This window comes from Nicotiana tomentosiformis, chromosome 10 (genome assembly GCF_000390325.3).
Source record: "Nicotiana tomentosiformis chromosome 10, ASM39032v3, whole genome shotgun sequence".
NCBI classification, from domain to species: domain Eukaryota; kingdom Viridiplantae; phylum Streptophyta; class Magnoliopsida; order Solanales; family Solanaceae; genus Nicotiana; species Nicotiana tomentosiformis.
The window spans coordinates 7,618,922-7,635,344 of record NC_090821.1 but is presented as its reverse complement, the minus strand read 5'-3'; the positions used below and the strand labels follow the sequence as shown (position 1 = coordinate 7,635,344).

The 16,423-nt window shown below is 34.6% G+C and overlaps 1 protein-coding gene across 4 annotated transcripts; it reads left to right on the top strand.

Annotated features, from left to right (window-relative positions):
- Positions 1–1,643: 1,643 nt before the first annotated feature.
- LOC104107115 (serine carboxypeptidase-like 18) lies at positions 1,644–15,078 on the top strand. 4 transcript variants are annotated; one of them, XM_009615837.4, is made up of 14 exons: positions 1,645–1,843; positions 1,930–2,075; positions 11,480–11,556; positions 11,644–11,766; positions 12,557–12,659; positions 12,735–12,772; positions 12,880–12,981; positions 13,195–13,281; positions 13,370–13,498; positions 13,613–13,684; positions 13,813–13,958; positions 14,353–14,466; positions 14,556–14,610; positions 14,708–15,078. In XM_009615837.4, the coding sequence occupies exons 1-14, from the start codon at positions 1,713–1,715 to the stop codon at positions 14,789–14,791; spliced, it is 1,407 nt and encodes a 468-aa protein (XP_009614132.1). In that variant the 5' UTR covers positions 1,645–1,712; the 3' UTR covers positions 14,792–15,078. The 4 variants fall into 4 exon arrangements, with proteins under 4 accessions (XP_018629978.1, XP_009614132.1, XP_070043419.1 ...); XM_009615838.4 differs by having other exon boundaries at positions 1,708–1,847; XM_018774462.3 differs by lacking the exons at positions 12,557–12,659; positions 12,735–12,772 and having other exon boundaries at positions 1,644–1,843.
- The last annotated feature ends 1,345 nt before the right edge of the window (positions 15,079–16,423 follow it).

Below are 16,423 nucleotides of genomic sequence, written 5' to 3'. Positions count from 1 at the left end.
ATTACGTACGAGTGAGAAGCGTCGTAAAACCTACGAGTGTGTCTTGCATAGATGAATATCAACTCATTCTTTCCTATTATTTTGAATTTAACACTATACAACTACCAAAAAAAAACCTACAATAAGATTTTCTTTCAACACATCTCAAAAACTTTTAAACCTTTTTAGTACAATTGAAAAGAAAGTTAGATGTGTGTTTTGTGTGACAATCTGTCTCCTACTCTTTGGCATAATTTGAGTGTCATTACTATCACGAAGCGGTTATAACAATGGTAAATAGCTAGTCATGTTTGAAACTGTCCTTTCCCTCAACACTTAGCCGGCTAATTCAAGGTATCTTCCCCTAAGCATACAAATATATTACTCCTCATATTACAAATTCACCACAATCCATTTTCTGACCACTTTCTACATACCAAACTTACGTTGATTTCACTTTCTTAAAAGAACATAAATTCTTTGGTACATTTGTAAGTTTAAAATGGGAACCAAGGCCAAGAAAAAGCAGAACAAGATGGTCAGATATATTTTGGCACCCTTCAAAGTCTTAGGCAAAGCCAGAAAATTCTATATGAAAACCATGTTTGATTGTGCTCAGCAAGTTGGTCAAGTTGGCAGTGTTGTGACATGTACAATTCCACACCAAATACCTCCTCAGTTACCAAAGAGCTTCAACAATAATAATGAAAATTCAAGGCGTAATAGAGAAGTGAAGAAGCAAACCACAGAGTCTACTTTGAGAAGCTATAGCACTGGGGTTGGACGATTGGGCATAATTGATGAAAACAAGCCTTGTGATTTCAAAGAAATGGATGTTAACAAGATTGTCTGCCCAAGATCTAGAAGTTTCCCTACTTTAAGCAGAGGCGGATGAAGAATTCAAATTTGATGAATTAAGTTATTATAGTATTGACATTATGAATTTTGAATTTCATATTTGTTGACAATTTTAGCAACTCTTTTAACGTGCATGTATCTATGGTTTGTGTTAAAACTATTGAATTCGATTGAACTTATCAATAATGTATGGTCAATTCTTTTTGCTTATTATAAGTAGAATAATAGGACTAATTTTATTTTTAATTTCTATTTGCTAACAATAAATATAATATACTTTTTGAGACTTTAAATATTTAGTACTACCAAATTTAAGTTTGAATGTCCAATGATACCACGATCGGCATCATGTAGGTTTCAAGATTGGCCATTTTTGTCTCGTAGAAAGTTAATTAAACAAGATTAGAACTTGTTTTGCAGCATTGGATTGACTTATTTCACTTACTAGGTCCAAACTTCTCAAATAAATTAGCAATGAAAAAAGTCAGCCGGTATGCGCGGAGTTCGGAAAGGGCCGGACCACAAGGGTCTATTGTACGCAGTCTTACCTTGTATTTATGCAAGAAGTTATTTTCACAGTTCGAATACGTGATCGGTCACATGGCAGCAACTTTACCAGCAATAATACCAGATTTAATACTTCATTCTTAAAACTTAATTAAATAAGAAAATGCAGTACACAATTTTTTATACGTGTATACCTACTAGTATTATTTTATTTTATATACATAAAGTAGTCACATTGGACCCCACATGTGTCATCACCATTGTCCTATTTTGCAAGACGAGATGTTTTCGGTTCGTTTTTCATAACTTTCCCAAATTAAAAAAGCATTGTTTAATTTCCTTATTTTCTGAATTCGTAGCTATCTCCAATGCTATCGCTGCTGCGTGTAATTGTTTTCCCACTGTTGTTACTTGTTCCTAATTATGCAGTATTGTCTCACTTCATTGTTGAAACTCTACCAGGCTTCAATGGAAAACTTCCTTTCAAACTCGAAACTGGGCAAGTACTATCAATTTTCATATTTTCTGATAACCCAAACACAGCTGCCTCCCCTATAGTTATAATTGGTATATATGTTGATTCAGTTATGTAGGTGTTGGAGAAGAGGAAAAAGTGCAGCTATATTACTACTTCGTTGAGTCGGAAAGAGACCCAGAAAATGACCCTCTTATGCTTTGGCTCACCGGAGGTCCTGGTTGCTCCGGCCTCTCTTCCTTTGTATATGAGATTGGTATGTTAATTTCTCCTATTTTTTCCTTCATACTATTTTTAATTTGCCATCAATTTTATCATCAAGTATATAAGTGACTGTAAATTTTTTATTACACTAGCTTTAGGGTACGCTTTGTGCGTGTACCCATGTTAATAAAAATAATCATTAAAAATTACATAAGTATTACTAAACAATATGTTTGAGTGATCAAATAAAAAACAAATATAAGTTCAAAATGTTAAATGTAACCCTATTTAGCTAGCTCAATAAAAAAAAGATGTCTTATTGTGATTTTGGCATTGTCTTTAATTATTAAAGATAACTCTCTCTCTCTCTTTAGATTTTTAATTATATTATTATTATTATTATTATTATTATTTTGTTATAATTGTTGAGTATAATTTTCAAATATTATGCAAAAAACCCGAAGAAGAGGAAAATATTAGTATTTGAGTAGAAAATTAAAATTATTCAAATATAATATCGAACAATTTATAGTTAAACAAGATTAAATGATAATTCTTTTTGACGTAAAATAACTTTTAAAGATAAAATGGATCATTATACAAATATAGATATATCAGTACTAATCGACATGGTTGCCACATAAATTGCATATAAATTTTGTGTCATGAGAATTATCCTTCTCAAAAGAATTATAATTACAAAGGCATATGACGAAGTCACGGTGATAATGTGAGTTAATTGTAAAATGAACGTGCTTTAAGCATGTTTTTTCCTCTTTTTTTTTTGTTTATTTTTCTGATTATATTTTAGAAAATCATAGCTCCACTTTCACTCTATTACATTGTGTACTATCTCCGAATGATTGAGTTGACAGTGCTTTTGAATAAAATATTTAATAGTATATTTACGTTAATTTATTTAGCAGGGATGGTGGGAACTTCGACTCCCCAAAACTAATAGATATTGATGGGAGTTAGTTTCAATATTAAAAAAACAGTTATCAACTTTTAAAAAAGTGTGAATATATATTTGTACGTTTCTTGTTTATGCAATGAACTAAAATTAATTTTAGCTGTTTTCAAATAAGGAAAATATTTATATAAGGTGAAACTTAATTAATTTTAAATTCCTAAATATAGGAGTTTTTACATAGTTCAAATAAGAAAAAATTTAATAATCGAAATTTTAGATGATTTCAAATTCCTAAATATTAGGAACATAATTATTAAATTACAATTTTGTTCAATATGAAATCTAGTTTTAAGGGACAAAAAAGGCGAACGACATTTCGTTAAGGGCCTTCGTGCTTTTAATATAGTATAGATTATATATGTTACCTTTTATAGTAATTAAATAAACTTTTATTCCGAAAACCCAGCTTCTTAAAATTAACTTATTTTGCAAAGCTATTTTTTCTCAAAAGTATTTTTTTAGAAAAGTACTTTTGGAGTGAAATATTTGTGTTTGTCTAATTAATTTTAAATGTACTTTTGAACAAACAATTAGCGTTTGTCCAAATTTAAAAAAAAGTACTTCGTGTTTTTCAAGAGTGCTTTCCAAAAATGTGTTTTTGGGGAATAATTATTTTTTCCTTAATCTCAAAAATTGCTTTTGCTTTTACTCAAAAGTACTTTATTACTCCTAGAAGTTTGGCCAAACACATTAATTAAAAAAAAAATTCTTTTTGGTGAAAAAGAAAGCTTAGCTAAACATGCTATAACTCTCCTGCAAGTAACTTTAATCCTTGAATTATTGATTAGGTGTGAGATTATTTTAAAGGAATATAGTCCACTTTAGTGGTTTAGGAGTGATGATACACGTGGTTCTTGGTCACGTCCTAGTGGGCTACACTTTCAATATGGGCCGGGCCGGGTTAACCCAGCCCAACCTACATGGGCTTTAGCAATTGACGGGCTCGACTGGGCTAGCCTACCATTTTGATGAGCCTTATAATGGTCAGCCCACTCAGCCCTATGTGGGCCGCGGGCCTCCACGAGCCGGCCCATCATTTTTTAAAATATAATTTTATATTTTTTCTTTAAGTTCTGACCTAAAAAAAAATAATTATTTAAAAGTTAAAAAATATCTTATTGGAAACATTTCGCAAAACTTAATAACTTTTTATATTATTTCAATATATCACAATAAACACTAAAAAAGTAAAAGACAAAATTATATTTCATTTACTAAAAGTTAAAACTCAAAACAAACTATTTAAGAGAACGTCCATGACGCTTATGGGATATCCAACACATCATCTTCATCAAATACATTTGAATCCGCTTGTGACAAAGTTGTCTTAACATCTTCACTTTGATCTACATCTACAATTCATATGCAATATTAATTAGTTAAATATTAAGAATAATTAAATTTTAAAAACTAATAATATTTAAATTCACATAAAAAATAGTACCAGTTTGAGTTTGGGAAAAATCGTGCAGCCAATTTCGAGTAGTAACAAGTGTTTGGACATTTTCATGATGGATACAACTTTTGTACTCTGTAAGAACACGCCCACCAATGCTAAATGTTGATTTCGATGCTACAGTGGTAATAGGAATACTAAGTACATCACGCGCCATCACTGAAAGATCGGGATATTTTCTAAAATGGTCCTTCCAATACATGACAACATCCATCTCTTGAAACTTCTCAAGATCAAGCTTTGGCTCCTCTAAGTAAAGATCCAATTCTGACTTTCCATCGCTAGAGGCAGTATACTTTTTATATTTTATATATTTTAAATAAATATTTCTATTAGGCCCATGGGCCAGCCCAGCCCAACCTTAGTCAAGCCTTATGGGCCACGGGCTTACTTGGGCCGGCCTTAAAAGCCTCGTTTTTAAATGGGCTCCAAAAATTCTAGCCCAACTCTGCTAAATCACGGGCCGGGCGGCTCTAACCAGAGGGTAAGTGTAGCGAATCCCACGGTGGATTCGCCAGAGAAACTTGACAAAGAAAAGAAATTAAAAGCTAAAAATTCAGATTTTCATTAAACATTTTTACACAGCTGGCTCTATTCGAATATAAAGACCTACAAGGACTAAGGGTCTATATGACATCGCTAACAATTAAGGGGTCCTAATAAAATAAACTATAATTGTGGGGTTAAATTGCAATATGGAGACCTGAGCATTCCTTCAATCCATTACATTCCATCCCCTTGAAACAACCTTGTCCTCAAGGTTGTGAATTTGAAACTTGGAAAGGGGTGATAACTGATAATTTACTGCACCAAACCAGTGATGCTTCCCTGATGATCAGCTTGCTCCACAGCTTTGAAAATATGGAGGGAACAGTGCATTTCTTCACTACTTCATGCACCTTGAATTTCATGTCCCAATAAGGATTCTTGAGTTTGTACCTCCAGAATTCATTCTTAGTGAAGTCATAATGAATAGAGGAGATGGCAAGGGCAGGATCATCAATTTCTATCCCAAGCTGCACAAGCTTACTGCCACTCGACTGATTTGATACAGAGAACACTTTAACCAATCCACCAGCTTGTTAACTCCTATCGACCTCTACGCTGCACCAGAGCAATTACAAAGCACACTCTTGACCATAACAGCAGCCTTCATTTTAAAAATATTGATGTTCATGTTGCATTGCTTAACAGCTCTAGCATTATCACTTACTGCTACTAACATGCCACCTTTCTTGTGGATAACTCCTGCTTCCCATGCTCTCATGTCTCTACATCCATGCCCTTCCTCAATTGTTAACCATCCTCCTTTAGAGCAAATCCTGTTCTCAAGATTTGAAGAACACTTTAAATCTGCGAAGTGAAGATTCCAACTCACTGCTTCATGTGCAAATCTTAGCAATAGGAGTATTAACTTGAGAAACAGGGGTACTAGTAAAGTTTCCTTTACTGGAGCTAGAATGCAAGCTTCTAATAGAATAGCTATATTTTGGTGAACGAAATCAACACCTAAAATGTCTTTTAACTTCAGACACAATTGCCCTGCGGTAGAAACTAAACTTCCCCTGTAGACTTCATCTTTTATCAATTCTCTTTCGACTCTCCACATCTTTATATATTGCATAAATATAACAAAGAATGCCACCACCAAGTCACATGCAGCTGCTATGATGACTAGCTGTTTCACGAGAACCTCACTAACTGATCTAGCACAATTGTCTCCTCCAGGATCAACAACAAAACCGTTTTCACTAATCTCATGTTCAAAACCAAAAGTGAGCGAGGTATCAGTGATTACATATATAACTTTTATGATAACCAAGAGATTCAATGTTGCGTTTAAGCTTCTTAGAGGTGAGGCCACCCCTGTAAACTGCAGCAGCTCCATCCATAAGGTATCACTTTTGACCTCGAGGTCGGAATTCAGCAATTGGGAAAGGACTCTGAAGAAGTCCGGTCTATTAGCCATTAAGCTGTAGTAAGTTGCAGGAAGGGTAAACCAAATAAGCACCCCAACACCATTTTCTATCACATGTACCAAGAATCTTGTGATATCAGGTTCAAAGTTTACTTTAGCCACTACATAACAATGTGCAACAACCATACCACTTCCTTGTGCAGCCACCAAAGATTGTTTGGCAATGTTTGCAGCAACAATAACTATATCCAAGATTAAAAAAACCATCATACCAGTATATGCAAAGCTCTCTGTGCTACCACAATCCAACAATAATGTAGTAATTGAGTGACAATATTTAGATGCAACTGGAATTAAATGAAACTTGAAAAGATAGAGTAATGGATCTGTTCCACCATCTGGAGTAATTTTAAGAACCAGGAGCAAGTAACCAGAAACAACATTAACTCCACAACAAGCTTTACTTCTTAAATTCTCCAAGAATAACTCATATGTTTCAGAACTCTCCATTGTCCAGTATATTGGTATCATAACATGAATATGCTTTCTTGAAAATGTTTCCAAATTTTCAAATCCTTGAATTGTTTTTCTCTTTCTCGTCTCTTGAAAATGATCAGTCATTCTCTGAGCTCCACCACTGACAACCATCCTTTCAAGGTACTATTACCACATGAGAAAAGAAGATATTCAGCTTCTTCAATTATACCTCTATCTAACAGAGTCTTACTCGTTTCCGAAAAACCAGCAAATATCACTGTTTTTACAAGCTGACCACTAAGACGAGTGCAAAGCTTGGGGTCTCGTAGGTAGTGAACAATTTCCTTCAGTTGACCTTGCCACTCGTCAACATCCCTCATGCCAAACATCCTCTTATTGCTTGCTACAATAGGATTCAATTCGTCATCAAAACCAAATCTATTGGGGATTTCCCAATAGCGATCAGGTTCCCCACCACACATAAACTCATCTAGTGCACTCGACTTGGAAACAAAGTAGTACTTCACTTTTCTAACCCCTACCACCACCTTAGATGAAGTAAAGCCTAATGGAAAGGGCTCAATTATGACATCACTGTAAATATAGCTCAAAGGAAAAGGCAGTACCAGTTGATCGAATCGGAAATAGCCTTCAGTGTCACACTTTCTATTGTCACTAGCAGCTAAATTCTTCACCGAATCTCTATGAAATTGCACTGAACTTGTGGAACAGGGGCAAACTCCGAAGAAGGAACTAGGTACCGCGTAACGTAGAGATTAAGTCCTTTAGTAACAGAGGCTAAGAGAGTTTGCTAAACCTTCTCCCGTTCCCGGATAGCAACAAAGTCAACTGAGACATCTCCACTATTTTCCATATCTTCCAATGCTACTGCATCTCCATCACCATCGATGTGGACCAAATGAGCCTATAGTCACTACAAATTAGTGCATAAATCCTCTCCCATTCACGGCCAAGGGCAAAAGAGACACCTCCACAACTTTCAAAATCTTCTTCGACCTCTAGCGACTCATTCCCAACACTATCATCCCTTTGCTTATCTATCACATAGATTTTCTCTCTCAGAAATTTTATCGAACACCTGAATCTCGATTTCTCTATTTCCTTCCTCAATCAAATGCTGGTCCTCTTTCAGTATTTCCTGGCCAATAGAAAACTTGGGTGCCCATTCACCATTACTGACTTGTACATGAACTTGTCTGGCTCTCTTTTTACTTGAAAGCTTGGCAGTAGCAGATTGTCGACCAAACTGATATTTGTGCTTCTTTCTCCAGGCTTTTTTCTTGCCACCGGCGGCATGTCGTTTGTGCTTAGAATCTCGTGCAACACTCGTGGTTGCCGAGATACACTCAAAGCCAAAAGGATTAGGAAGAGAACCGAGATTTGTATTGTAACAGTGACTTGCATATGGATCCTGCATCACACCGTTAACCTCAAAGCCATAAGGATGCTGATAAAATTCACCATAGTAGTTCCTAGTGTCATAGGATGCCATATAAAAATGGGAATCTGTTTGGTTGGACTGATTAGTGTAGTGATGTTGCAGAGTGAACCATTGCTCCATTCGTGCCGATTGGTTGGACGTTACAGCGAAAGTGAAGCCGAAGACCGGTGGCTCTGATACCAATTGTAGCGAATCCTACAGTGGATTCGCCATTGAAACTTGAAAGAGAAACTTGACAAAGAGAACAGAAATTAAAAGCTAAAATTTCAGATTTTCATTCAACATTTTTACACCGCTGGCTCTATCCGAATATAAAGACCTACAAGGACTAAGGGTCTATCTGACATTGCTAACAACTAAGGGGTCCTAATAAAATAAACTATAATTGTGGGGTTAAATTGCAATATGGAGACCTGAGCATTCCTTCAATCCATTACGGTAAGGGCAGTGGTTTATAGCTCATTATTCATTTAATATGGTTTCTCGGGGTTGGGGTAAGGCCTGCGTACACACTACCCTCCTCGGACCTTACTTGTGAGATTTCACTGGGTTGTTGTTGTATTCATTTAATATGGTTACATGGTATTTGTTTTAAAGAAAAAAGAAGGTTGGAGGATGAAGAGCCCGTTTGGCTTAGCTGATTTAAAGTAGCTGATTATCAGTAGGTGCTGAAAAACACTTTTAAATGTTGAAACAGATTTTATAAATAAGCAGTTACGTGTTTGGACAAAAGTGTTGAAACTGATAATAAGCAATTAAAGTGTTCGGTAAAAAAGACCTGATAAGCAACTTTTTATGTTAAAATAACTCAAATACCCTTATGGCTGTTTACACTAATAGAGAGATGATTATTGCAAGAATTTTAATTTTAAGTTGTTTTAATAAAAAATGTTTTTATGTTTCAAATTAAATATAAATTATTTTGTGATATCCTGACATACAATTATTAATAATTTGTAGGTTGGTGGTAAATATATACTTAAATTGTGCGTGTACTATTTGAATAAGAAATACATGTATTCAAATGTTCTTTCTTTATTAAAAATAAACATTCAATTATGATAAATTTAAGTCCCAAAGTAAAACCCAATTTATTACAATGATTTTACATTAGGTATTTTTTGTTATTTTTTTTTCTAGAAAAAAGAAGAAGAAGCGGAAAAAAAAAATTCTCCATCTAGAAGAAAAGAAAACGATAAAAGGTTCAAGAACAACAGCAACAACAACAACAACGACCCAGTGGAATCCCACAAGTGGGGTCTGGGGAGGGTAGTATATACGCAGACCTTACCCCTACTCCGGAGGAGTATAGATGTTGTTTCTGATAGACCCTCGGCTCGCGACGATGGTAAAGGACATTGGAGCTAAGTCAGAAAGATAACAACAACAACGTGATAACCAGAAAGCAGAAAGAAAAGTAATAACAATAAGCAGTAGCAATGGCACAGTACTACAGACACAATGGAAGTAATAAGGACACAACAAGAGCCACTAACATCCCAAGACAAAATACTATCAAACTAGCCTCCTACAACTTAACCTGCAACCCTAATGAAGTAATATGGACACAACAGGAGCACTAGCAGCCTAAGACACACACTATCAGACTAGCCTCCTACCTCCTAACCTACAAATTTAATGTTGGACCACAACAATCAAAATACACTAACATGTAGCCTTTCTCTACTAGGATAGAATAATCCATCATTTTATTAGTGATAGTCACCACCAGCAATATTTGATTTAACAGTTAACAAATTAGAAGTATATAAGGTCTTTTATTACACAACAATATAAGCAAAATAATGAAAAGGTTCCTTGCCCATAACATTACAAAGAAAACGAAAGTACTGCTGGAAAGGGGTGAAACGAAGTCATGGAAAGGAAATAGAGAGGGTTAGGGCATTTAAAAATGTTGATAAGGATACAATAGTAAAATTATTTGTCAAACTAAAAGTGCTTATAAGCTGAAAATTCATAAGTTGGGGGAGACCAACTTATGGCTTTTAGCTTATTTTTTATTATAAGCACTTGACTTATAAGCACTTTTGATATTTATCAAACACATAGATAAGCTAAAAACTACTTATAAGCCAGTTTGACCAGCTTATTAGCTTAGCCAAACACCCTCGGAATTGCCGTTGCAGTTTGAGGCTTTGAGCCACTTGCTAAAGAAGATTTTACCTTATATCTCATTTTATGTGACACACTTTTCTTTTTAAATTGTCACAAAAAGAATGCTTTTTTTATATTTAAAAGTAATTTAACCGTAAAATTCTTATTTTACTTTTAATGAGATAATTTGTAGTCATAAAAGTGTCCAAAACTTTAGACTATAGATTTTAAAAATCTTTTTTCTTAAACTTTGTGTCCAATCAAATACATAAAATAGTATCGACGGGGTATCGTTTAAAAGAAAAGTATAAACAGAGGGAAATAAGTACAAGAATTGACGGGCTTCTCCGAATCTTCTTTTTGACAAGAAAACAGATTCCCTCTATTACCAGTGTTATCATTACATATCAAGTTATCATTTTTTTCATTAGATGAAAATCTTTTCTCCATTCAACTTATGTTAAAAGTCAATCTATTCAAATATTGTGTTAACAAAATAATATACTCCGTACAATACTATAAATAGATAAATTATGAAACTATGGGTAGATACTTTGTTCTCCTATCCGAATATTCAGCCGATGATTTTAAAATGCTATGTTTATTTTACCTTTTAAATTATCGGCCTTCCTTTCTATTAAGAATTTTTATATCATTGCTTTTTTTTCTTTTCCTTTTCATGAAATTATCGCCCTTTCTTTCTTACTTCCCTTTCTTTTGTCACCTGAAATGTTTTACCTATAATTTGATGCTTTCTCTTTGGCCTAAATTGTGCTCAAGAGTTGGATATTTTGAAGTTTTTGATTGATCGTCTTCGCATGTAAGAGTTAATAATGTAGCACCTACCTCTTTCTTTACCAAGCAGCATTAGAGGAACACCAAAATATGCACAGTGCTGAATATTTTTTTATCAAGGTTTGAAGTTCTGTTAATAAAAACATTCATTAGAGTAAGAGGAATAAACAAGAATATTCTGGACAAGTGTATGCTTCTCGTCTGGATTATTGTCTCTAAGTTACTAAATATGCAAAAATGACACTTAATGCTTCTTTCAGGCCCTTTAACTTTTGATTATGCAAATTCTATCGGAGATTTCCCGAAATTGGAATTGAAGTCAAATTCTTGGACCAAGGTTTTGTAAGCTTAATACCCTTTTACCATTTGCTTGAATTTTCTCTGTTGCTCGTTTATGCAAGCAGTATCTGGTTTTAATTACTAGGTGGCAAACATAATATTTATAGATCAACCTGCTGGCTCAGGATACTCCTACGCAAAGACTTCGGAAGCTTACAATTTCAATGATACTCTGGCTGTAGCTCTAACTTATGAGTTCCTTAGAAAGGTGAGAGAAATTTGTTCTGAGCAAATCTATCTGCATGTTTCGAGCTTTTACAATAACAACAACAGCATACCTAGTGTAATCCCACTTTGTGGGGTTTGGGGAGGGTAGGATGTACACATACCTTACCCCTACCTTTGTGAAGGTAGTTGTTCGTCGAGATTTTACGTATAGCTAAAATTGCTTCTTTTGGTCTTCATGAACATGGTTAGACATCTACCTTTTTTGGATGTTTCAGACTCTAGCTAGCTAATGAAAAATGCATATTCTTAATAGAAGTTAATGTTTCAGAGAATAAAAAATAAAATGTGATCTTCTGTTAAGTCAAGGCGTTGCCAATAAAAGCAGCCTTAATTGTGCCAACTCTGGAACATAATACTTTTGTATGAAAGGTGGAGAAAGAGTATTTATCTTTGTTCCTCTTGAGTACTGTTTACATATGGTTAATTTCTATTAATGTGTAAGACTAAATTCCAAATTTCCATGATCTGCTAGTTTAAAAAATGTGAATAAAGGTTCTAATACAGTTCTGAAAGTCTTGATTCGTTGTAGTGGGATTCGTAACTCGTTATCCATTTTGTATATTCTAAATCTTGAGAGAAGAAACTTTACTATTTTGAGACCTGTTGAAAAAGTGACAAGACCTGTTTGAATCTTATTCTACAAGCATGTATTTATCTCACATCCCATGTCTCAATATCGTTCAGAACATCCATTCTAATGCTTAAGGTAATCAAAAGTCATGAAACTTTTATAAGCAAATTCACGAGACTGTGAACTTCTTGTGCTGTAGTGGCTTATGGATCATCCGGAGTTTCTCAAGAATCCACTATATGTTAGTGGTGATTCCTACTCGGGCATTTTTGTCGCACTGCTTACTCGCAGAATATACGATGGTATTGTGTTTTGTACCTGAGTTAAGGATCAGTCTTTTTGTTATCTTGTTTAGTGACCTTTTTCTTTCTCTAAAGGTATTGAAGTTGGTGAGAAGCCTCGAGTGAATATCAAAGTATGAACCCCCAATGCTTTCAGTTGCACACCTCTTCTTGTGTTTTATTATTGATAGTTCTCATTTTTAGTTTTGCCCTCAAACATGAGGTTTCGGATTGAATGTAGGGATATATACAAGGCAACGCTCTAACAGATCATTACATTGACTTCAATGGTAGAGTCATATATGCTCATCGTATGGGACTTATTTCAGATAAAATCTATCAGGTACTGATCTAATAGCTTATGCTCTGTACTCTAGCATTCAAAAAACTAATTGCTAGTTAATGACAGTCCAGAAAGGAAAAAACAGCCCCCACAACACAGGCTCTACAGCTATGCTAACAAATTGAATTCTTCAAATTAAGACAATTATCTTCTTGATTATAGTATTCAATTCATAATGATTCTGCAATTAATCTTCTTTATGTTACTGTGTAGTCCACTAAAGCAAATTGCAATGGAAACTACGCGGAGGTTGATCCGAATAATGTATCTTGTCTAAATGATCTTCAGAGAGTAGATAGGGTAAGGGAGCACGTTTTGCACTTACAAAATATTAATGTATCTTCAAAGATGTCTTAGACTTAAATATTCCTTTATTGCATGTGTGTAGTGCCTCAAGAACATACGCCGGGCACATATTTTAGAACCTTGGTGCGACTTGCCATTTTTAATGAGCATTCTCAAAGAAACTCCTGCAAATGCCCGGTCGTTGTTCCCAATTGAAGGACCATGGTGTCGAGTAAGTCTATATTTCTCCCCCTAATGAGGCCTCCTTAGCATCATATATTGTGTTAATTCTGTTGGTGTATTATACAAGAATGTGCAGAGCTAATCTTTTTAACCCCAAAACCAGGAAAAAAATTACATATACTCCTATGTTTGGGCAAACGATAAAGCTGTCAAGAAAGCACTAAACGTTCGTGAGGTATGCAATTATGTTTTTATTCCCACTGTCCATATCCAATTCCTCGTTTAACCCCGGCCGAGAAAGAGAAATTGAAAGTAAGAAAAGAGAGAAGACTTTTGAAGTGATATGATCATGAAAAAAACCAGGGAACAACATTGGAGTGGGTGAGATGCAATGACAGCATGCATTATAGAGGTAAAGAGAGAACTGAATCATATGTGTATGATGTCAAAAGTGTCATTGATGATCATCGGCATCTCATCAGCAAATCCTGTCGAGCTCTAATTTATAGGTACTATTCACAGATGCTTTTCTTCTTCTTCTTAAGTGACTTTAAGAATCATATTAGTCACTAATCTTAGAAATATCCTCTATGTTTTACATAATCTTCCAAATTTGGTTGAAGTGTCAACCATTTTAACAATATTTTTGTGCATTAATAAACGAACTAGCCTAGTGACATGAATTCGTTGATGTGTGGGTTCACTAGACAAGGGTATAAAAAGAAGACAAAGAAAGAAGAGGTATAGCTCCTCTTGAATATTGAATAAAGTGGTTGATCGTGTTATACCTTTGAGTGTTTTGGTTTAAGAAAAATAAGCAATGATGCTATTAGTATTATATTTTAAGCCTAATCACTAGAAAAAAAGTTTCTAGAAGAGACTGATAAATTTTTACTTTGTCAGTGGTGATCATGACATGGTTGTTCCTCATTCGAGCACGGAAGAATGGATAGACTCTTTGAAACTGCCTATTACAGATGATTGGGAGCCTTGGTTTGTTGACGGTCAAGTTGCAGGGTTGGTCCTTGACTTTCAAGTATTTTGACTTCCCAAAACTTGAACATGTACCTATAGTTCTTAATCTTACTCGTACTTTGTTTATGTAGATACAAGGTGAAGTATTCACAAAATGATTATGAGATGACATATGCAACTGTTAAGGTAAGGACTATTCCCTATCGCGAAAAGCACTCTAAAACCAATAACCATTGCATCTTGATCCTCCTTTCTTTCGTTTTCTTGACTTGATTTAATTTAGGGTGGGGGTCATACAGCTCCAGAATACAAGCCGGAACAATGCCTAGCCATGGTTGATAGGTGGTTTTCCGGTTACCCTCTTTAGTTTCACCGTTGCAAAACATTAATGTATTCATATGTTTCTCTCGACATAAGTTGCGTCCTTGAAATAGCAACACCACCCTTTATTATGCTTATGTTATGTCTCTTGTCATCTTGATTGTGGCAAATCACATAATTAAAGTGTGAATCAAAGGCCACAACTATTTATATTTGTTGTAGTAAGAGAAGCTGGAGATAGTACTTGTTGAATATTCTGTTTTCATCCCCTCTAAACATCCATATGTATTTGTCTTGACAAAGTTATAAGAATGTACAACTTCCTATGGACAATGACCCGGTACATTTGGCTACATCTTGCTATGGGCACGCAATGTCCTTGTATAAACGTAAAGTTGTACCGATTAGCCATTTTTCAGACTTGTTGAAAAATATCTAATGTTTGAAAATTCTTTGAAAAGTAGTCACTTTTAGTGCAGAAACACCATGGCAATGTCATGGATTTCGAACTTAAGCAAGTGAAAAATTCAAGATATTGTCCTGATTTTTTGAAATTGGATTTCGAATTTAAAAAAGGTGAAACTCCATGATAGTGTCTTGGATTTCGTCCATGATATAGTCATGGAGTTTCACTTTTTAAGATTGAAATCCATAACAATGTCATGGATTCCAAATATTGGCTATTTTTCAATGACTTTTGAATTTGTGGTTATTTTTCAGTTATAAATTCGAAAAGGCTATTTTTGAACTTTACCTTGTATAAACACAAGACAGATAATTTGCATCGCATGACCTTCTGATGCTAATCTTAAATTCTGTTTCCTTTGCCTTTAAAAGTAGTTGCATGAATTTGTTTATGTGCATACAAATTTGTGAAAATAGCACGGGCTAGCTAGTTTTCGGACTGGTAATTGAAAAATAGCCAGCAATTGCAAAGTCATTGAAAAATAGCTACTATTTTGCTGTAACACGAAAAGTTCCAGCATAATATACTGGAGATTGGTGCACCTGTGTATGAACTCCCAGCATATTATGCTGGAACTTTAGCACAAGGAAAGTTCCAGCATAATATACTAGAGATTGAAGTACCTGTGTATGAACTTCCAACATATTATGCTGGAACTCTAGCACACAGAAAGTTCCAGCATAATATACTGGAGATTGGAGCACCTGTGTATGAACTTCCAGCATATTATGCTGGTACTCCAGTATATTATGCTGTAAGTTCACATGTAAAAAATTCGAACTCCAGTATATTATGCTGGAATATTTTCCGGATTTTGAACAGTATTTTCGTTTAGATTTATCTTTACATGAAAAGTGGTTAAATTTCGATTACTTTTAAAATTGTGATTATTTTTCATTTACAACTTATAAATTTGGCTATTTTTTAATTTCGCCAGACAAATTTAGCCTTGGGAACTAACGGGAGACAAAATTTAGATAGTAGCCTAAGAAGAGGCCGTTTGTGCAAATTTTGATTAAACATTCAAATTTCCGCTAAGCCCGTGAAAAAGAAGAATCTGCTTATTGTATATTGGATATGAACCGCAAAATTTCACTTTTAAAAGTCGAAGAATCCAAAAATATCGAATAGCAAATATGGCCAAAAATGCAAGCTGGAGGTTGGAGTAACGACCCAGCAACTGAGGGTACAGTGCGATGTAGTAGTCTGTTC

Bases quoted from the DNA above. Each gene is read 5' to 3' on its own strand.
- LOC104107115 (XM_009615837.4), top strand. From the start codon at position 1,713: ATGCTATCGCTGCTGCGTGTAATTGTTTTCCCACTGTTGTTACTTGTT. The intron at 11,557-11,643 runs GTTTTGTAAGCT...TTTAATTACTAG, and splicing joins AGTCAAATTCTTGGACCAAG to GTGGCAAACATAATATTTAT. The intron at 13,685-13,812 runs GTATGCAATTAT...GAAAAAAACCAG, and splicing joins AAGCACTAAACGTTCGTGAG to GGAACAACATTGGAGTGGGT.